This window comes from Sebastes fasciatus, chromosome 8 (genome assembly GCF_043250625.1).
Source record: "Sebastes fasciatus isolate fSebFas1 chromosome 8, fSebFas1.pri, whole genome shotgun sequence".
Lineage (NCBI taxonomy): Eukaryota > Metazoa > Chordata > Actinopteri > Perciformes > Sebastidae > Sebastes > Sebastes fasciatus.
The window spans coordinates 27,165,488-27,188,686 of record NC_133802.1 but is presented as its reverse complement, the minus strand read 5'-3'; the positions used below and the strand labels follow the sequence as shown (position 1 = coordinate 27,188,686).

Here is a 23,199-nt window from a genome sequence, read left to right as displayed (position 1 = left end):
GCGTCTGTAAACAGCCTTTAGGCCCCACATGGGGGTGTAACCTCCAGTCAATAACAGCGCGCAGGGTGTGCAGCCCGTTCAGATAGTCAAATACCGCCGCTTTGTCACGCCTCTCGGCTTCTGATACCAAGGCACAAGCATTAAGCTACACATCGACAGGCACAAGTCCCCCTGTAGATGCTTTGCGGTCGTATTTGACGGATGAGAACGGGTTTGTTATATCGCTGTGAGTTCCCCTGTTCCTCTGTTTTAGAACGTAACCGCCATGAAACAATAAAAAAGTAAGGTTTTATTTCTCTGATTCGCTGCTTTGTTCCCACTAACGCCGCTCCCTCTCTTCATTCACTCTATAGCCCGCTCGTCCACCGCTGCTCTCTTGGAGCCGAGGCCAACTTTGAATGTGTTTACAAACACCAACCTACAACTGTTGCATATTATACCTTTAAGCTCTCAGGGGAGGAAATGATGACACTTTAACAACCTGGATAATCTCACTTACTTCAGGTAGAACTTATTTTTTCATGCATTTAAAGCATTTTGGAGAAAACCTCTTCAACTCTTGCTGTGAGCACTGACGCTTCATTCATATAAACTCTGCACTGAATGGTTCCTGTGCATGTTAATCTCATAAAATCACAGAAAGACTGGCCTGTGCCCCTCAGTCCTCCATTATATATAACAGCTCTTTTCTTAGAAACAGTCATAAAGTCGAGATAAAAAAACAAAACAAAACAACGGCCCCATTCACAAACCGGCAGGCCCACTGAATTTCGCTTTGTCAGAGAAGCTGTAGCCCAATTAGACTCAGCGGTTTCCTGCCTTCCTTATTTTCTCTCCCTTAGAACTACAGTCCCAAATAAGAAAAGATATTAACAGTCGAGTGGATTATTACATATTAACAGAGCAATGCATCTGTACATGGCTATCTCTCAGTATGGCAAACCTGCATACGATTCATGCTTGTAGAAAAGGATATTGGCGTGGACAGGGGATGCTAACAGTACAAGGCTTTACAAGATTGTGTCAGGGATTACACACCTTTAAGACAGGTGTATAATAGGAATGAAATCTAGTGGTGGATTCCTCCTTAATTTGGCCTTAAAAATTCCAAAGAAATCATTCTTTGAAAAATAGAAATAGTGTGTTTTCTGTACAAACAGAGCTCTGCCTGATTTGAATTCAGCAAGTGTGTGCCGCTCTTATTATTCACCGCGAGCTGATGATGCTAATTGTTTGCTCTCTTATCTCCACGCTCACACAAAAGGGAATCCTCAGAGCAGCGAAATGGACAAGCAGCTCTGAAAGCGCAGCAACGTCTGCTTCACATCCTGCACCATTAACAAATACACATTTTTCACTGTGTGCTGCCATGGTTACTGACAGCTTCTCTCTCTTCTTCACTCTCCATCTCCATCTCTCTCCGCCCCCATAACAGCAGTAATATGCACTTGTGTAGTCTGACAGGTGGAGCATTTTAAATGTACGGCTACATATATAGGATCCTGGATGGTGCAGCAGGGGTGCTATTAGCAGACTGAATACAACTGGGACTGTGCAGCCTGTATGTGTGTGTGTGTGTGTGTGTGTGCTGTGCCTGCTGCAGCCCAATCAGGAGGAGATTGTGTTTGAAGTGTTGTGATATGAGGTTGAGGGTCTGACTCCCACTGGGACCGATGAATACATTACATCTCAATCTATGTCTGCACCCACGGCAATGTAACCTGATATCTGGTCTGGCAAAATGTCTTCTAGAGCTGCAATGATTAATCGACAAGTTGTCAAGTATTAAATTAATCGCCAAATATTTTGATAATCGGTTTGAGTAATTTTTTAAGAAATAAAAGTCAAATTCTCTGATTCCAGATTCTTAAATGTGAATATTTTCTGGTTTCTTTACTCCTCTATGACAGTAAACTGAATATCTCTGAGTTGTGGACAAAACAAGACATTTGAGGACGTCATCTTGGGCTTTGGGAAACACTGATCGACATTTTTCACCGTTTTCTGACATTTTATAGACAAAACTACTAATCGATTAGTCGAGGAAATAATCAACAGATTAATAAACAATGAAAATAATCCTTAGTTGCAGCCCTAATGTCTTCTGATGCCTGAGAAGATGCTTTGTGTAGAAAATGTACAATATTGTCTTACGTTTCCTACTGATCTCAATTCATTAATATCTCATTTTCCAATGCATCTTAGAGAACAGTTCGCAAACATCATAGACAATAAAGATAAAAATAGCAAAACACATCAGAGCTGGAAAGTGGCTGCAGGGCATGTCAGCGGGCAATTTTAGGTCACACTCTCATGTACAGACTGAAGTCAGAAGTTTTTGCATCCCTGAAGTCATTTAGTGGGTTTAAGTTTAGCAGAGTCAAGATTAAGTTGTGTCTCCTGTTAAAGCGAGTGGCAGTTCTCTGGCGAAAAGAGCCAGCTGAAAACTATCCTGAAATATAACCTGTTGCTGTTCTGATGATTGACCACTAGAGACGGTGTGGGTGGCTGACAGTACAAGATGTTTGAATTAGCAGTAGAACAAGGGGCTCTGTGATGGACAGAACAAAGAGCGCTGGTCACCACGGCAACTAAAACACAGAGGTGGTGAAACAGGGTGACACGGGGTCAGATAGGGAATGACAGAGTGAGGAAATATAAAGTTAGAAAGAGACAGAACGGGCATGAAGCCAGAATTTCAGCTCATTCTATCAGTCTTGTCGTGATCACCGTGGTTACTACACATGTAAAATGGAGTAAAAACAATTCTACCTTGCCGTTGGCCTGCTGCCGTGGTGACACGTGAGTAACGGTCACCGTGGATACCGCACCGTGCTTGCCCTACACTCTCTGCATGAGTCCCTTTGAACTCTGTGTGATAAAGAAAAGAAAAAAAACTCCTAAAAAGCCACGATGACACGGTCCAGCCTCTTTCCAAGAACTGCTAAATAGATGTGTTTTCTATAAGTCATGCATGATGCCTGAAGTCAACAACACGTGTATGTCTGAACTGCCACTAAATGTTTCATCCCTCCATGTTTGATGTTGGGGGTGGATGAACAAACTTAAAACTCTTGACTCGTGCTGCTGAAACTTTCTCCTGCTTGATGAATAGGTGGAAAAATCGTATACCTGCTAATTACAGCCTACCTGACAATATGAGATGGTGAGCTCAGTGTGTGTCTGTCTAGCTTATAATTAACGGCTACCAAAGATATAGGCTACTGTGACATTATTGCTATGGTGTCGTTAAAAACCTATTTGAAGCCAGAGCTGACGTCAAGTGCTGTCACACTTTGAGAAGTGACAGGTTTATACTTTGGGAACATAGAAAAGAAAACGAGGAATGTTAGCTTGACCACTGATTTAGCCACTCGTACTGTAGATGGGATTAGAGGAAATAGATTGATTGATGGCCTAAAAGTAGTCAGATTTAAATATATTGAGTCTGAAATCAGTCTATATAAGTCATCATGATTATAATTATAGAAAGTACATATCCCAAAGGCTGCTAAAAATTGGATGAATATTAATGTGAAAACATAAATGTATGGAGACTATATTTTAGATTTCTCTGGTGTTTAGGTGCAATCTTCAATAGAAGTTTAATTCTCAGTAGTCTCGCGCTGTGTCAGCACTTAAAGAAAGGTCTGGCTGCACCTAATATTCTGATATAGGGGGAAAATGCTCTTGCTTTACACACCGGGGACATGACGAATAAACAATACGAAAATGCAAAATACTCGCCTGTGAATATCATATGTCTAGAGTTTTTTTGTGAGAGGTAAGAACAGAAGGAGTGGATCTGGTCTGCGCTGGTTCGTGTCTAAAAGGTAACAAACAAATTGCGAAACTCTTGCTGCGAGATGGTTAAGGTTAGGATAGTTCTTCAGGCAGCAAAGTATCGCAAGAGTTTTTTCAAGTTTTTTTCAAGTTTTCGCAATTTGATGGCCTCTGCGCTGTCTTTGTCAAGGTTGAAAGGAGTCATAAAGTTTGCCATCTTGGACTACAGAACCTCTGTGTTGTTGTTTCATAAATGTAGGCGCAACTCAACCGTTCTGCACAACTTGATCGGTTGATGCCTTTATTCACAGTGCGAAAGCTCAGAAAAATCGACTTTGTTCCGAAAAAAAAGGCATGCCGCTTAACGCCACGTAATATTTGCGTTCTGTGTGAAGGCTCGGTCTCACATGTGCGATGCAGGCGAGTAACGAATGCCTGCCGAGGTGATAGTTGCTTGAAAGTTCACCAAAGTTGAACTCCACGCGAATGCGAAGATGAGAATTTGCTCCGCATCCTGAAGTAAATGTTTTTTCACCCCTTCACTCAAATAGAATTGAAGTGAATGGGAGGGGAATGTTAATTTTGTGAATGTGTGACCGTGCCTTTAAATATTCATGACAAAAAGAGCAGTTCAAAAAAATATATTGATGTGCGAATTAATTACACAAAAAAAAGCCCCCCCGGTGTGTAACAGCCTTTAAGCCCACGGTCTACATCCGGTGAGTCAGACTACATTCTCAGTGATATCACTTTCTGTCCCTCCTCGTCTGGAATCCATTCTAGAGAACATCCTGTTTTCCTAAAAAAACTCTGACTACGGCATTGTTCTGAGGGGATGGATTCCCACTGTGGCCGCCCATGCATGAACATATTATTTAAAGGTGATCTGAATTAAAGTGTCGGCCAACTGACAGATGCTGAATGAACAGAGGAGAGCGACTCTTTTGTCCACACTAACAAGAATTTTGTTTCCCAGCCGGGCTCTCGTCTGCAGTCTGAGCTTAATGAAGTTACGGCTGCAGAGAATGACCCTAACAGTGAAATCGACTGTGACCTTAAAAGGTCAAAAGTCACATAGAGGGGACCTTTTGAACTTTAACCTCTCCCTCTAATTCCCATCTGCAGAGAGAGAGAGAGAGAGAGAGAGAGAGAGAGAGAGCGCAGCTTTACCTAGTTAACCTGGTTATGTCTTAACTAGGCTCACTGAAAGTAATGTATTTCATAATGTTTGTCATTACTTCCTAAAAAAGAGCTGCTGGCTTGTGTTTGTATAAATAAGGAGGAAACGTCATTATTGCACTTCGAACCCCAGCATACTGTAGCTTAAACTGTACTTAACTTGAGCAGCACCTCAGTGAGGTCTTATGGAGATGATCAAATGGTGATTGGGTAATACATGAGACACATCCCTGATCATAAGTGTTGCAGGGAAACTGCTGTATCTATAATAAGAAGTGGTTTCTGACCCCATCATCCTATTTAAATCAGTGTAACTTGGGTTGATTGAGATACACAGGAGAGCTGGATATATAAGTCAGAATAATGTCAGTCTAGATGTATATTCCAGACCAGAGAGTGTAGTGGTAGTTTTGTTATGCCTGACTGGAGAGTGAGCAGGCCTCTTGGGTTGGCAGTTGCCTGTGGAGCGCTGACCGGGTAGTCAAAGTCACGATTCTAGGAGCCGTTTGGTTGTTGCGATGTCGTAGCGGCAGGAATGCGCTCTGTGATCCAGCCGGTCACCTCCTTCAGCACGTTCTCAGCCACCTCTGGGAGCTCGTGGTGAAGGGCGTGGTAGGCTCCCTCGTAGACCTGAACGGGAGCAACGAGAGACGGAGTCAGAGAGAGAGAGAGATGGCAACAAGGAAGCTGTTCAAAAAATGTGAGTCTCAGGACAATTTTAAGTCTAATTTCAGTCAGGGGTCAAAGTTGAGACAAATGCATCATGCTTAGCTAAACCTACAGGGAAATATGAATTAAAATAATGAGGCGCTTTTCTGTGATAAACAGATTTCCTGATACTATACCTGATATTATAATGATGATAATGAGACAATTTGGTGCAACAATCATCTCTTTGATAAATGATAAAGCAGTCACTGCACCTCCTCATGAACGCCACCTGATTCAATAGAATGCAACAACATCCACAAATATAGGAAGTGAGCATGAACTCTTTTTAACTCTCGTCTCTTTTTCACTTCAGTTTTATTTTACGTCCCTCATGGGAATAAATGTGGTGAAAAAAAAGCGTGTGAACTTCCTTCTTCACAAATACACATGTTACTGCAGAAGAGGAAGAATCACTGGAGGTCAAAAAACCTCCAGTCTGCCTGTCAGTGAAAGCACCCTGCTGGAGTCAGCTCTAGATGTGTGTGAGAGGGCTGAGTATTAGAGGAAAAGGTTTCATTCAATTATATAATAATCCACTTTAATTATTTAAAACTTACATATCCACGCATATATTTGCATATTTTAGGCACTGACCTTGTGCCCAAAAGCTGAGCGGATTTTTCATGTATCAAAGGCAACAGTAAGCATTTTTACACTGCTTCAAGTTGCACTTTCTGTATCAGTCAGCCACAAAAGCATCACGTTTTTTGCTAACTGTCGCAACCTCTCACACAGCCAATACGTGTCATTTTTAAATGTCAGAAGGCAGTGGTGTGATACATTATTCCCTAATATTTTGGTTTTGTATGTAACAGGTTTTTAAAAAAGGAACAGTGAGAACAACATGAAGCCACTTGATACAAAGTTGTGTCAATGTTGTTGTTTGTCTTTCGGATGCACCCATTAGGGGTCGCCACAGCGGATCATTGATCCGCACATTGATTTGGCATAGGTTTTACGCCGGATGCCCTTCCTGATGCAACCCTCCTGTGGGGATACATGTTTTGGTGGTGGGAGGAAACCGGAGAACCCGGAGGAAACCCACGCGAACACGGGGACAACATGCAAACTCCACACAGAAAGGTCCCTGCCCAGACCGGGGATCGAATCCAGGACCTTCCTTTTTGTGAGGCAAAAGCACTGACCACTGTGCCAAAATCATTTACATAAATTTCACAACTCGTCCCCACCTTGAGTTTCTTGTCTGAGCTCGGAGTGTTCTCGTACATCAGCTTGGAGCCTCTGATGTCGCAGAGTCTGTCGTCGTCGCCGTGCAGGATGAAGAAGGGCCAGCTGATGGTCGGGATCTCCCTCTCGATGCGCGCCGCCGCCCCCATCAGCTGCATGCCGAACGACACCCGCACGCCGCCGTGGAAGACCAGGTCGTCGTTGACATACGCCTCCACCTGGCAGGATAGAGAGACAAGAAAAGAGTTGTGGGGCGAGGTAGACGATGCTCAAGTTTATCACATATCTCCCTCGATTCTGATTTGTCATTTATCTCTGTAGACATTTAGAGTAAGAGGACATTTAGTGCAAGGTCTGGATGTTTGTGTTAAGCATCTATATTTAACAAGTAGAATACACTTTGTAGTTTAATCTAAATATGGAAGAAAGTCAAGAGAATCAGTGCCTCCGTGGGAGAAAAGAGCTGAGCCATGAAAATAAGAAGACTCCTGGGAAAACTATGAGAGTTGGCAAATTGGAGTCATAAATAAATGAATGGGGGACCGTATGGAAAGAAAAATAAGAGTAAGAGGAAGGGAGAGACACAGAAAATACTGTAGATGTGACTCTTTACATTAGTTTAAAGTTGAACAGCAGGAATACACTCTGTTTTTCTTACATTAAACATGAATACTCTCAAGTTCCATACGTGCTCACACACCCATTTCTATCCATGTTATATGTAAACAGAGCTGATGGCCCACTCTAACAGAAACAGCATCTCTCAGGCCACATGCGTTGCTGCTTTAAATAATGAATGACGGTAAGCTGAGATGTGACACAACACGACCTGTTCAGCAGCTCAGGAACGCCGTCTTAAAGGTGAAAGAACTGAGATAACATCACATCACAAAAAGGAATTAATTAGATAAAACAAATCATCTTTAAACTGTTTTGCTGGACTGATATTTCCACATTTAATCTCCCTGTGGAAAGGTAAAGTTACAGTAAATATACATACAGAGATTTTTGCTTGTTTATATGTGATTTGTGTCATAAAACGTCTTGCTGAGCCTCCGACATTATATCCTTATGTAAGTGCGTTAAAGCTTCACTTATACGTCTGCATTAAGTAATACGTACGGCGGCTACGTGCGTGTTGCTCCTCAAAATGTAACTACAAGTTTGGTTTATGGTAGAGCTGCAACGATTAGTCGACTGATAGATTAGCCGATCAACAGAATTTTTTTATAGCCAACTATTTTGATAATCGATTAATTGTTAAAGTCATTTTTCATGCTATTTTCAGCCTCTCAAACATGGATATTTCCTGCTTCTCTCTGTTATATATTGAACATCTCCTCGAGTTTTGGATCGACAAAACAAAACTTTGAGAAACTGGGATGAACACTTTTCACCAGCTTCTGAAATTATATAAACCAAACAATTTATCAACTATTAATCTAGAAAATAATCAGCAGATTAATCAATACTGAAAATAATCATTAGCTGCAGCCCAATAGTCTACGGTGTCTACAGAGATACCACATGGGGACTGCAAGAACTGTGATTGGTCAACTTCGGCTGTCTGGTTTTATTCTTTCTGCGAGATCGGGAAGTTGTACTTAATGCATCAAAAGTAAAAGCACTGGTTCAGAAAAACAGAAAAATGGCCCCTGTGACTGATACATGATTTAATTCTTAAATACTATTATTGCAACGTCAGCAGCATTTTGATGTTATAGCTGTTCGAGGTGGAGCTAGTTTTAGCTGCACAGAATAGGCTCATATTCAGTAATGGAACAAGGTGGATCTTTCCACTCTTTTCGCTCGTACTCCAAAGCACATGAAAGAACGTAAAAACAGTTACTGTGAGGAATATAATTATAGCACGATACGACCCAATCATGTACCATACAGCCATACAGTTAAGGTGTCATGCATACATCTAGTTAGCACCTGTATCACATGCCACCCTTCTATAACTATCTTTAAAGTACTTTTTTCTTTCATTGGGTCATGTAGGTTCTACTTCCTCCAACAGACTGTAGGAAGTAGCAGGATGTTGTTGCTACAGACCGTTTATGAAACCCCGGCTTTGATGTGTCAATACTTACAGAAAAACACAGGAATGAAGTATTTACACGCAACACCAAGAGTACAAAAAAAACACAGAGCACGCCCACACGCACAAATACGTGCTATTAGAGGTGAGCAGACGTGCCTGCATGTGTGTTTTTGTCTCTTCTGTGGTTCAGTCCAAATACACACACAACTAAATACAGTACACACCAAGCAATTTGGTCCCCTTGTCCTGTCGGTGACACCGTACATGCACCTGTTTTTATAATTACAACTAACACAAAACAACCCACTTGAGGTATTACACACACGCAAACTTGGCAAGACAAGACTGACTACTTGCGGCTTGGAAAGAATTCAAATGATGTATTGTGGGGTGGGCTTTCCTCCAGGGACCGTCAGCTGAATTTGGTGCATGACTTCACACACGTACACATGAACCACACACGCAAGTTTCCCCCTTGAGACCTTGTAACTTCTGTTTTCCGTGACGCCCCCACTCCTGATATTTCAATCACAGATTAACAATGCAGCTCTCCCAGCCAAACACACACACACACACACACACACCGACATGTGTCTCTCACCTGCGTCTTATCCCGTGAGATCCACTTGGAATCGATGGAGCCCAGAGTGAGGCTGGGCACCATGTGGTTAAGGACCTTCGCCAGAAAAACCTATAAACAAAGAGAAAAACAAAACACACACAGAGAGCGTTTCAGTTTATTTTCACACATCAACACCTCCCTGGTGGATGTTAGTATCTTATTTTTATTTTTCTTGCCATCTGACTAGTGTTACAAAGAGATACAGACACAGAGTATGTACTGTATAATTCACTTGTTTGCATGCAATGTGTTTCTACTGTATGTTTGTGTCAGTGTGGGATTTAAAAAAAACTAGGGCTGTCAAAGTTAACACCATATTCGTTATAACGCCACTAATTTCTTTAAACGCAACTTGCGAGGTTGCAGGCTCAGTTTTAAATCTAGAGTGAAGATATTAGCATCATATGAAACTACAAAACCTAAGGAATCAAATGGTACCAACCATCTTACTAGCAGGAATGAATTTAGGTCAATTTGGGCAAGGAAAAACTGGCATGGCCATTTTCAAAGGGGTCCCTTGACCTCTGACCTCAAGATATGTGAATGAAAATGGGTTCTATGGATACCCACGAGTCTCCCCTTTACAGACATGCCCACTTTATGAATTTAACATGCAGTTTTGGACAAGTCATAGTCAAGTCAGCACACTGACACACTGACAGCTGTTGTTGCCTGTTGGGCTGCAGTTTGCCATGTTATGATCTGAGCATATGTTTTATGCTAAATGCAGTACCTGTGAGGGTTTCTGGACAATATTTGTCATTGTTTTGTGTTGTTAATTGATTTCCAAATCATAAATATATACATACATTTGCATAAAGCAAGTATATTTGTCCACTCCCAAGTCGATAAAAGTATTAAATACTTTACAAATCTCCCTTTAAGGTTAATTCTGAACAGATACATATGTGTGATGAATTTGCGATTAATCGCGATTCAATATTTTAATTGATTGACAGCTTTAAAAAATACACATTTTTTCTTGTTAAAACATGCTAATAATTATGAAAAACATGTCTTGTCTGCTGTTTGGCCTTGACAGTCGGACACATTTGTATCAGTGAGATTCAGTTAGAGACTGCTAATGCAGCTCAAGTGGCAGCTCAAAAAAAACCAAATAAAGGAGTTGATAGTCATCACCCAAAGCAGAGCTGAGTGGAGTAAGATGAATGACTTCTAGGTCAACTGAGTACTTGACTGAATAGTGTGACTCAATTATGAGGGAAAGAGGAGAGGAGAAGAGAGAGCACAAGTGAAGAGCAGTTGGAGAGTGGACGAGCGATTGTGCGGTACCTTGAACGGCGTGGCCGAGTCTGGGTTCATCTGGACCATCGGAGCGATCAAAACCACTCCAGCGAAGTCACTGGGCCTCTCACAGACCGTCAGGATGGAGATAGCACCACCCTGAGAACGAAAAAAAAGCACAGAATATATATTTTGTAAATTAACTGGGAATGGAATTGATGAGGTATTTTTTCCAAATGAGGAACTTTTCTGAAAGTTTTCACTTGTTTAAAACTTGTGTTTCAGTTTGTGTTTTTAAAGGTGTGATGTTTCTTTTTAAATGTATTTTAAAGGCAGGAGGCTCGAGTCAGAGGTGAGTTGGAGGCAAACCAGGTGTTTTTATCATCAACAATGAACACATACATAGACAAAAGACATGGTTCGAGCTAAGAAGCAGCTCTACATAACACACCACAACATTATTACACAAGCAATATATACAATAGACATGGGACAATATGAAAATTTAACGCTTATCCTGGCCCAAATAGTTGTGATTCATGATATTATCCTGATAATCATCAAAATATGCGTGGTTGCTGTGTGAAACAGTGTTGCTTCAGTTTAACGTTATAAATTGCACATTATTGCTTGATAGGAATGTATCTGATACTAAGACAGAGCAGCTTGAAATGAGGCCAATAGTAACATTTATTTGACTTTCTAGATCTTCAAAGGGTAAAAGCCGCCACTGGTGAGGAATAAAGCATTTGCCATTCGGACAGACCGATGGAGGATTACCAAAAAATGTAAAAAGAGTTACAAGCAAGAAGTAGAGTTTTTCAAGATGAAAGTAAATTAAAGCAACTTGAACGGTTTAAAATATTAGAAAGAGTGTGTTTCAATGAGGGGAAGATGATATGAGCTCCTTCTTGCATCTGTAACACAAGACGGGGCGTGTCTTAGCAAAGTAGGTGAGAGGTTCTGATGTGAGGCGCAGTGGGAAAACTCCTCGGAGGTCAAGACGAACATAAAACAATCTGTCCTTTGTTCAGGCGGGCGTGAATTTCCACCCAGCTCCTTTGTTGCTGTCGCTCGACACAGACTGGGAGAGAAATGTGAATGTGAACCCACGGCCCTCGGGGCACGTCGAGCACTGTGCGGCTGCAGCGAACGGCAGCTCGGGCCACACCTTGGCACCCAGGCTGACATTTTGGGATTGTGATTTAAATCCGGTGATGTAGGGGCCGTGATAATTAGCAGCTCTGAGGCGGCCAAGACTCAAATCAATTCGCCATGGTTCACTTTGTGGTGGTTTCTCCTCTCATATGCAACAAGTACGAGTGTCTGTGCGGTGAATCTCTCTCTCTCTCTCTCTCTCTCTCTCTCTCTCTCTCTCTCTCTCTCTCTCTCTCTTTCTCTCTCTCTCTCTCTCTCTCTCTCTCTCTCTCTCTTCTTCTCTCTTTCTGGAGACTAATTGGCTTCAACGTTGTTTATGCGAGCACTCTTTGTCACTTGTCTGAATATTCATCAGGCTGGGGCCAATGACAGGCTCACTTCACGAAAAGAGGCACCAAAAGACAAAACATTTCCCACCAGAAAACCTCACTCTCTAAAGCACACAAGCGCACACTCACTCACTGCATATGCCCACACAAACATCAAACACACACAGCTAGATGCAAAGTTGTATCTCCTTTACAGACACATTCAAACACATACTCAAAGACAAGCCACACCATCACACACACAAAAAACGCGAAATTCCTCCTGGATGATTTAAAGGACCAGTGTGTAGCATTTATTGGCAGAAATGAAATACAATATTAACAAGTATGTTTTATTTAGTGCATTATCACCTGATAATAAGAATCGTTGTGTTTTTGTTATCTTAGAATGAGACGTTTATATCTACATAGGGAGCGGGTCCTCTTCACAGAGTCCGCCATGTTTCTACAGTAGCCCAGAACGGACAAACCAAACTCTGTTAACTTTTCCTTCTTTGGCCGGAGTCGATAACGTTACTTGCTCTCGTCGCCGCCGCTCTCTCTCTTGCTTCACCACTCACTTCCCATGTACACACACACGCTAAGCACTGGCTCTGCCTCAAATGGCTCTAGAGAGCCATTCACGTTTTCGCGTCGGCCACCGTAGCTCTCCAACATGCTTTGCGCACGAAAGAGGCTTCAGTTGGTTGCAATCTCCTGACCTCACCGCTAAGATACCGCCAGATCCCACACACTGCACCTTTAAATGTGAATATTTTCTGTTTTCTTTACTCCTCTATGACAGTAAACTGAATATCTTTGAGTTGTGGACACAACAAGACATTTGAGGACGTCGTCTTGGGCTTTGGGAAACACTGATTTTTCACCATTTTCTGATATTTTATAGACCAAACTACTAATCGATTAATCAAGAAAATAATCAACAAGCCACATCATGACACACACACACTCACGGAAAAATTGCTCGATCAAATGGTGAAATTTCTCCTGGATGATCGGATACAATACATCCGATTCTGGTTAAATATAACAGGATGACTTAATGTAATTTGGGACAAAAGCTCATTCTGGGTCATGCCCTTATACACACAATCACATACTGTACATTTTGTCTAGTGGGATCCAATGATAGAGAGAGATAAGCTTGAATAGGGATGAGAAAAGACAGAGAGGGAGGATTGGGACAGAGAAGCTCTTTAAGAAGCTGATTCGAGTCCTCCTCACACTTTCTCTCTCTGAACTTTGGTTGAGAGGATGAATGCTTGTATTGTAAGTCTGTCTGCTGACAGTGGGAAGACTTGAACTGTCAAAAATTCCCTGAGGAGCAAACATACTGGACTATACAGCTAGCATACTGACACCTCCTACAGGGGCTAACATCACAGTCAGAAATGAAGAAGCCTTTTTGTTAGAAAAGCAGATATAAAAAAGTCCAGTGATTTGGATTCAACTCTCTCCAATCAAACTATTCAGTAAAGTAAACAATGATAAACAGGACAAAGTGGGAGAGTGACAAGTATTCACACAAAAATATGGCATGATATAAAACAAAAAAAAGTGGCATATGGTTTAGATACAGAGAGAGAGAGAGATGGAGGGTTGACAAGCTGAACAAATACGCTGAAGGCCCTCAACAGTTAGAAACCATCCATTACATAAAACTCTGGCACTAAGGAAGTAGGACAAATGAGCCTCGGCCAGATATACTGATGGAGAAGGAGAGAAATGAGGAAGCATTCCCATGAGCTGATACAACACCAACACACTGCTCCAATTCTTGAATTACTGCTTAAACAAATAAGATGCAGAGTTACTGTGAAACAGTCCGTGTGGTGTAGCAGACACAGAAGCTGTAAATGTGTAACTGTTGTCGTCCATGTTTACATGTTTTGTGAGAACTGTGTGTGTCTTCTCTGAAATGATAAACTAATTATTTACATCAGCATGCAGTGCTTTTAAATTCATATACTGTATTTATTCACTTATTTTAGGTAGAAAATGTTGTTTTAACAAGATAGAGTTTACAGTCATGGACGAACGGATGGACATACGCGGACAGACGGATAACCCGAAAACATAATGCCTCCAGTCACGGCTGTCGCCAGCACGGAAGCATAAAAATACAAAACCAAAAGAGTCGTCCATGGAGCGGTTCGCTAGTTGCAGGTAAACGAAACAAACTGGAATCTGTCCGCCCTGTTAAAAATGAACAAATCGCCTACGTGGTGTGTCTGAAATCACTTCCTATTTACTATATGTGCACTATATTTATTGTTCGCCATTTTTGATTGTTACTTATATTTATCCACCATACAGTACCCACAGAAAGTCCACAATGGAACAAATAAAGTAGTGTCAATGGATTGTACACTTCTTCCTGCTAACAATACCACAATGCAATTTGCTCAGTATTGGACACTTTAATTTTTGACCTGGTTATGGCGTTAGAGGAAAAGTCAAAGGATCACCAAAGTCATTAGGATACATTGTCTGAGTACCATGTATATGTGAACAGAATTTTGTGCCAATTAATTTAATGGATGTTGAGATATTTCACTCTGGACCAAAGTGGTGGGCAGACCAACAGGCCGACATTAGCCATGCCATTAGCCTGGCTAAAGAAACCGATTTAAATCTACAATTATCTCATATCTTATTACACTTAGACTGCAAGTTTCATTAGCAATCTAACTACTGCTGAATTTAAGCTCAGTGTGAAATGTTCAACAATCTTTTTTGATAAAAGAACAACTCCTGGCACGATGCAGGTGATCTGTCTACCCTAAATCTACACTGTGGTTTCCGGGCGCTACTAACTGCTCCACAGTCTCCTCAGGATGTTATCATTGGAGCGGCGTCTCCGCACATACTGTAGAATCCACAGGGTGTTTCCTAGCATGGTCTTGTAGTTTTTGCGTCATCCTGGCCCAGATAAACAAAGATTCCTAGCAGAGGAACACGCTAATAGAAACAGGATGGGGACTCACAACAATGGGAAGCTAGGAAATGAGGCCTGTATAAACACGGCGACACAACATTTGATTTGGGTTGGGTTTCCCAAACTTCCGGTCTGGGGTTTTATTTGTTTCCCAGGAGAGGAGATTAGAGGAGAGGAGATGAAAAAGAAGGAAGGCTATGATAAAGGAAGGACAGGAAGGAGAACAACGAAGTAGGATGAAAGGAGGACAAAGATAGAAAATGAAATTAAAGCACAACAACTGAAAGGAAGTACGTTGGAGGAAACGAGAAGAGAGGAAATGAAAGCAGGGGATGGACAGGTGGACCGGCTTACATGACGGCACAGAACGAACATCTGATGAAATGACACAGATGGAGGGATGGACAGAGAGAAAGGAGGGAAGAAGGGATGAGAAAAAGACGAGGGGAGAAGGAAGAAAGGAGGGAGGTGCTGCTGTGACTTCGGTCAGCTCTGCCTTAATATTTACTGATGTCTAAACAGACGCTCAGCCTCCATCTGGGATCCCACAGTTTAATTTACACAAACCTATTTGCATCTGCGCTCCTACAAGCTCAGATTGTTCTGAACGCAGCATCAGTCTTTATATAAATACAGCACTGCTGCACGGCGAAGCACGAGCCATAAAAGGTTTGCAAAAACAGACTCACGAATTAAATGACGTGTTGTTTAAAGCATCTAAAAGCCCAACTGACGGCGTTGAATATGACCTCATTTACAAGGAGAAGCTATTGTAATATCAATATTTGGGTAGTAAAAAAAACAATCTTGAACATTGGATTGTGTGAATCCACAAAAAAAGATGTTTCTATAATGAAAAAGAAGATGCTGTTATAGCAAAATAGCCTCATACGCACATAGATCATTAAACAATGTGGTAAATCCATTAAGCACCAATTGTTTTCTCACTTTCTAATACGTCATTAATTCTTGCAGATATTAATGACAACAAAGTCATTGATGAAATGTAATGGATTTCTCACTTTATAAGCCATCAGGTCTGAAACTACAAGTGTTAGGAAGCCATTATTAAAGGGTTCCTCCACTATATTATTCAAGTTCAACAACAGGGAGACAGAGGCTTGGTCTTTATTTGACCTTGGCTTGGAAAAGTGCTTCTGTCAGTGATGATTTTTATGCAGAAATCATTTTTGATAAAATAGGCACGCATTCTTCCAGTTTGAACGTTTGTGAGGGATTTGAGAAAATGGGAATATCCGTAACTCTTGGAATTGCAAGATCCTGAATTCCAGCAGGGGCAGACAAGCTGTTTAGAAATGGATGTTGCCAGAAGATTTAAATGTTCAGATGAAGGCTGTGATATGTATAAATAATAAAAAATAAATATTCAACAATAGCAACCAAGAAAGTGGTCTAAAAGGAAGTAAAATTGCATAGTTTTAGGTCAAAAAACTTAAAGTTTTCTTGACGTATTGTCTTATAATGATGAGTTTCATCTTCTGTTTACCGATTAGGAGGGGACTCCATTTAATATTTGTCGCTGTCCATTAATAGGTGTTGTGAAGTAAAGCGTTCGTAGCCCCAGAGCCTTAAGTAATATCAATGGAAGGGGGCTTCCTGATAAATAAAAAGAGCTATCTATAAAGATAAAGCTAATGTTATGCTGAGGGAGTTCCCCAACCCAAAAGCTGTTCTTATTAATGACTTATTCCTGAGCTAACGCATTAATAAATTATTTATTGTCGTTAATAAAGACGTTAACATATAAACAATTATGACTTAATAGACAAGGTTACTTACAAGGGTTGCCTTGAAGTTCAATGTCTCAAACAGATATATATTTTCAAACAGTGTAGATCTCATTTTTCCTCTGAGCTCGTCATATCTTGTGTAAAAAACTATTTTTTTCCTGTTGAATCCAACAAGCCCACTGAATCAGTGCTGTGCTGCGAGATAACAAGGCTCCACGCGTCTCACGGCAGAACATTTCAGTAATGACTTTGCATTTATCCTCTGTGTTCCCTGCATGAAAACAGTCTTCCAGCTGTGAGCTAAAAGACTAAAAACGGTGTTTTGGTGTTTGGCCTGAAATGTTTCTGACTTACGCGGGTGGTGCTGACTGCACTCTGTTCAAAGGAGCTCTTGTTTCATGTTCTGTGACAGGGAAGTTAGCTTCTTCCTTATACAACATGAGATATTTCACTCCAGATAGAAAAAAAAAGCTGCATGCATGAAAACATTTGTGCGTTGTGTATGAATACAGAATCTGAGCAGCTTGTTCATCCGACACAAACGAGTTCATGGGAATACAAACTGACTGGACCTACAAACACTGACAGTAACCGTTTATTATATAACTCATCAATACCGTTTGTGTTCTGTTAGCTGCGCTAAGAGTTAGTGGGTCACTGAGCACAACAGTGAGAGGCAGCTCTGAGGAAAAGCTGAATAAACTGATCGGTTAAAAATAGTTCCCTGGCCGGCCTTGATGCTTTTTTGTGTCACGCCGTTATGTAATTTTTCTCAATGAGAATTCTGGTTCAACGCTGCGTCTGTAGATTTCATAGAGCCACATTTAAGACTTTTCAAAAAGACCTTTTGATGCCTTGAATTTAACACATTTTTAACTCCCTTCAGTAAATAGATCTCAGATGATAGGAAGCTCAAGCAAATGGGCATTTATAATTTACTAAATATGTTTTTGCATTTGCAACTGTTTTGCGTGTCCTATGTTAAAACATGTTCATTGTACAAAACAGTATGCCGCACACACATACCTAAATATTACAGTACGGAGGCAGAGTCAGGGGACGATTAGCTTAGCTTAGCATAAAGACTGGAAACAGGGGGAAACAGTTAGCCTGGCTCTCTCCAAAATCCATATAAAAAACTGAATGTAAAAACGTGAATTTGTGTGTTTACGGGGAGTTACATGTTGGAGGTATTTCTGTGCTGAGTGCCTCTGGCTATAGCGCTGGTTGCCTGGCAACCTCACTGTGACAACAATACTCAAGACAGTCACTGCCCGGCTGCTGTTGTTCCACCAGATATAGTTGTAATAAATTTGATAATCAATACATTTTGAATTGGGCAAAAATGCCAAACAATTGCTTCTCATATACAGTATGAGGATTTGGTGCGAGATTGGAGCGTTTTTATTGCCTCCGCACGTGGTGACGGCTGAGCCAGTGGCTCGCAGCTAATGGTGCTATCAGCGCCAACAGTGAAAACAACATAAACGGTGTAGACAGAGCTGACAGTTTTAACCTGGAGGGGAACCGGAAGGTGGGCGCTACGCTTCCATAACGGCCCTGTCAGTTGGGACGACGTTATCAGCTGTAACCGCCGTATGAGAGCAGTGCAGAGCGGCGGCCGTGAGCTAGCCAGTGGGACACGCTAACATGCACAAACATGCACTAAAAGGCGTGAATGGCCGACCCAGCAAAGCTGAACAAAGCTCAGATTGCAACAGGCACAGAGGGAGAGTGACTTCATTCTCTGCTCAGGTAGACATTACTCCTCTATATCTTTACATATGTTTGCTGCTATAATAATGCTCTGGATATCGTACAGAGAACCTTTAAGAAAACCTTTGTACATAGAAAATATTAGGAGACCTACTGCTGTATTGACCACGTTTCTATACTCGTGGAAGCTTGAAATTGAGTATAAAGGTGAACAAACTCACCAACACAAGAAGGTCAGTAGAACATGACATTACATGAAACATTACGTAGAGTCCTGGACTGGCTGAGCACAACAAATAAACTCACATTGCCCTTGAGCAGGTCACTGAACCTGTAAGTGCTCTGTTGGTGGTTTTCAGCGTCTAGCAGCAGCAGCTGCTGCTGCAGCTACAGGCTGGGCACAATCTGTGCCACTGTGCAAAAGGTAAAATTACTGAGACGAGCCAATTTAAAAAACATTCCCTGAAATGTTTTTCTGCAGGTGGAAGGTGTTCATCATTACAGACATAATGTATCTGGTGCTAGGACCAAGCCAAACCAAATAATATGTCATTAAAAGCAGGGTGTCAGTATTTTACTGCACTATACAGTTCTTTCTTGAAAGAGCCGGTAATATTATAAAACTGATTCTATTGTTATTCTCCTGTCAGATGTCATCATGCACTCTGTTTTTTTTTATGGCTGACTATTTTGGGACATAAAACCACTTCATAGTGAACGAAGAGTGTGTGACATTTCTTTCATTTGAATGTCACGATGTCGCAGAAAACCTCTCTACACTGATCTCAGTATTTCTTCTTTCCTGTGCTTGAACAGGGCTTACCCGTCAATTGCATGCAGCTGTCTCTGTGTGTGTGTCAAGCACACTGTACCAGGAGCTCTCAAACAATATTATGTAATTTCACACCAAACAAAAGAGAGAAACAAACCTCGACGACAGTGTGAGTTTCACTATCCTTAGAGCTGTTACTTGGAATACAATACTGTGATTAAAATAAAACCCAAAGACTGACCCACAGTTTAATCTGCCAAATACTGCATGGAAAGAGTCCTACCATGGAGTGACCCAGGACAAAGACGGGAAGGTCTGGATGGCGGGATTTCATCAGGTCAACGTGCTGCAGGGAGTCTCTGATGTAAATCTGGAAGTCTTTGATGTTCATCCTTTCTCCTTCGCTCTGACCGTGGCCAACTGTGCAGGGAAAGAAGACGAGACTGGTGTGAGGAAATTGGTACTGCTACAAGATATTTTATGATTTTAAAGACTTTTTTAATACCTCCAAAAGAAAAAAAAACACATCTTTTGGGGCCAACACTTCAGAGTTAAAATGAGAATCACAGCCACCTACTTAGCAGGCTATTAAACAGAACATTTGAACAGTGGAAATGGTCAGATACAGATTAAAAAAGACAACACGAAGATTAAACAGAAAAGCAGACACAATTTAATACCTTACTTCTTATAATTTCATAGACAGACATTTTTACACCATTTTTAGATCTTGGTTTGGATTTGCTGAAACTAGGAATATAAAAATAGGAATATGAGAGAAGGATGAGACACTTTCTCAGAAAAGCTTTCCTGAAGTTGAACTCCAGATGGATTTAAAAACCTTTTTATCTTGTCATTATATCCAATATTTGGCTGTATGACACAGAACACTGATATGCTCTGCTTTGAGGACATTCTCTCCCAGTGGTGGTGATTTCCGAACATGTGACAAAATTATCCATCTTCTACAACCTTAAGAGAGGTGGATGAAGAACAGTAAGGAGACTCTAAGGGGGGGCGGATAGAGGGAGAGACAGCAGTGAGGATGAGGGAAGAAGTAAGGGGAAATAAGAAGGGGGAAGGAAAGACGGAAGGGAAGGAGGGAGCAGGCGACGAAGAAAGTGAGACACTGAATGCACATGGACCATTTCTAATGTCAGCCTATGCGTTTTTTAAAATGTAATAATTATTAGCATCTGCGTTTATTGATATTCTGTTTCTAAATTTGTTATTCAATGATCCAGGTTATTATTATTAAGTGTAATTTATGTAAATTTATCTCACCTTGAAAAACTGTATTTCTACCCGACGAACGGGGATTTTCAGTCTCACATGTGTGACTGAATGGAGGTGACGATAAAGAATTTAAATGTGTTCATCTTAATCCAGAAAATAATCAACAGATTAATCGACAATGAAAATAATAGTTCCCTCGTGCCTCCTCAGAGATCCCTCCTCGTTCCTCAGAGCAGAGATAAGAGCGTCTGAAGGGCCTTCATGATGAACGAACCAGAACGACTTCTGGGCAGTAAGAGAACAGGACGACAGGAGGAAGAACGAGAAGAAGAGTGAGGAAGTGAAAAGAAGTCGAGAGAAAATGAAGGGAAGGCGGGAGAGGAGGAGGAGGACGAGGACGAGGACGAGAGGAGGAGGACGAGAGGAGACAAAGACAGAGGAGAGAGAAATTTGACTGACAGATGGAGGAAATAAATATGAATATGTATGTGTGTATGCATACATAGATTGTGTGTGTGTCTCCTCCTCGAGCTTTCTGCAGCGGCGGTTGAGAGGTGAGATGGCAGGTTGCCATGGCGACCATTGAACCAATAACACCACCAAGCTCCTAAACATTCACAACATGTGCAACTCACACCTTCTCGCTTCTCGCTCTGTAATCTGAAGTGTGTTTGTGTGTATTTATAAAAAATACTGTGTATGTGCACCACCGTTTATACGAGGATGTCTTCACGCTATATGTGTTTTTTTTCCTCGTCAATACCGAAAAGATCATCGCAGCGTGGAAATCAATGTCCAATCACGGCAGCAGCGAGTGATGGAGCACTGCAAACCTGAGATCGATGCACGCTACATCTCCTCCCAAGTCAGATCAATGACCTCACACTCTACTGAATCCACAGTTTGTGTTATGACACACAGATATTCACACATGAGCACACTTCAGACAACTGACACGCAGACGTATAAACACTGCAGACTGCAGATCCACCGCTGTACGACTGGAAGAGCTGCAACATGCAAACGACAGTCCTGATATGAATATGAATATTCTTGGTAATGAGTTAATTGGATTTCAGAGTTGATTATAGTATATAAAAGCCAGCCCAGCTGACTCATCTCATCTGCAGCAGGAATAAGATCAATTGTGCGTGCTAATTACATTAGGATAAGGTGCACAGTTGATTTTACTGGAGACACAACCGGAGCAACAGTCAACATAATTGTCACGGTTTAGGAAAGCAGGTTTTGGGGTCAAGTGGCAGGTGGAAATGAAGAACAGGGGCTAGACAGAGGAGGAGCAGGGAATCTTAGGCGAACGGCCTAGGGGCAGGGCAGATAGGCAAAACTGAGGTAGGAGTCGGCAAAGGCAGGACCGCTCCGGTGGGCAGCGGCAAAGGCGGAATCTCTCCACAGGTCGAGCAGGAGGCTGATGGCGAAGCCAGGATCCTTCCGGAGGACGACCACGGAGACGGAACCCCACTGGAAGATGGCCACGGAGGCTTGAGGCCAGGGAGCAAACAGGAACTTGGGCTTGGTGCTGCAGCTGCCGAACAGGAACTGGTGTTGGCAGGACCGCCGACTAAACACAAGGAGCAGGTGTCGGCCAGACCGCCGACTGGGCAACAAATACGTTTCCCGATAATGACCTCTCAGGGAAGCTACTCTAATCTTTGCACGGACTGATGAATCCAGAAACTTTGCAAGGGCTGATCTAATTAACTGTCACGATTCCATTATTTTCCTGCAGTGTAATGAGAGGACAAACATGATCTGAGCATCACACAAACAGCTTCAGGCTGGTCCTGTCTGCTGTTATCTGTGCCTCTCACAAACAATCCATTATGAATATTTCAAAGCTGTTTGATAATAAATGATCAGTGCTGGAGTTTGTTTTTTAATACACATCAAGTGATATGCATCCATTTCTGCATCCACATCCACATTCCTATAAAAGCCAAAATGTTTCATGTGTGACAGCTTTAAGGAATTTCGCTGTTGAATTCTTGATTTGGTTAACAGGCCACCGTGCCATATTTGGAGGTTGTTCTCTGGTAAATAGCTGCAGTGTGTGACAGATGGAACAAACCTCCAGTCTGTGCAGGCTGTGAATGAAAAAGACCTAAAAAGTCCTATAATTAGAAGGGAATACATGAGAGACAGAAGAAAGTGTGACAGAGGAAGAATAAGTGGAAGATCTCAACTGCTGAACTCTATCAGAGGGCTGCCCGAGGCGGTGTGTGTGTGTGTCTGTGTGTATGTGTGTGTGTGTGTGTGTGTGTGTGTGTGTGTGTGTGTGTGAGATAGATAGATAGATGGAAAACTGGTGTCTACAGGGACTTGTTCCAGTTCAGTATTTTCCATTTAACAGTGTGACATTTTACTGCGAGTCACTGAACAAACTGCTCCTGTGTGAGCAGCCTCAGTCTTCCTCATCATTCACTCTCTTTCTTATTGTCTCTGCCAGCTCTTCATTGAGATGTCTACCTCTGTAAATATTTCTACATTTACAACTGGGACTTTA

General features: G+C 41.7%; 1 protein-coding gene across 4 annotated transcripts in view; it reads right to left on the bottom strand.

Moving 5' to 3' along the window:
* mgll (monoglyceride lipase) overlaps positions 1 to 23,199 on the bottom strand; it is a 46,693-nt gene that overhangs the window by 2,604 nt on the left and 20,890 nt on the right. For 3 of the 4 annotated variants that reach the window (XM_074644720.1, XM_074644719.1, XM_074644718.1), the window contains 5 exons: positions 19,723 to 19,859; positions 10,824 to 10,934; positions 9,510 to 9,599; positions 6,864 to 7,079; positions 2,121 to 5,592 (listed from right to left, as the gene is read on the bottom strand). In XM_074644720.1, coding sequence (XP_074500821.1) covers positions 5,458 to 5,592; positions 6,864 to 7,079; positions 9,510 to 9,599; positions 10,824 to 10,934; positions 19,723 to 19,859 — 689 coding nt within the window. In that variant the 3' untranslated portion in view covers positions 2,121 to 5,457. Of the gene's footprint in view, positions 1 to 28; positions 5,593 to 6,863; positions 7,080 to 9,509; positions 9,600 to 10,823; positions 10,935 to 19,722; positions 19,860 to 23,199 lie in introns of those variants that run through there. The other variant, XR_012594997.1, reaches the window with a different exon arrangement.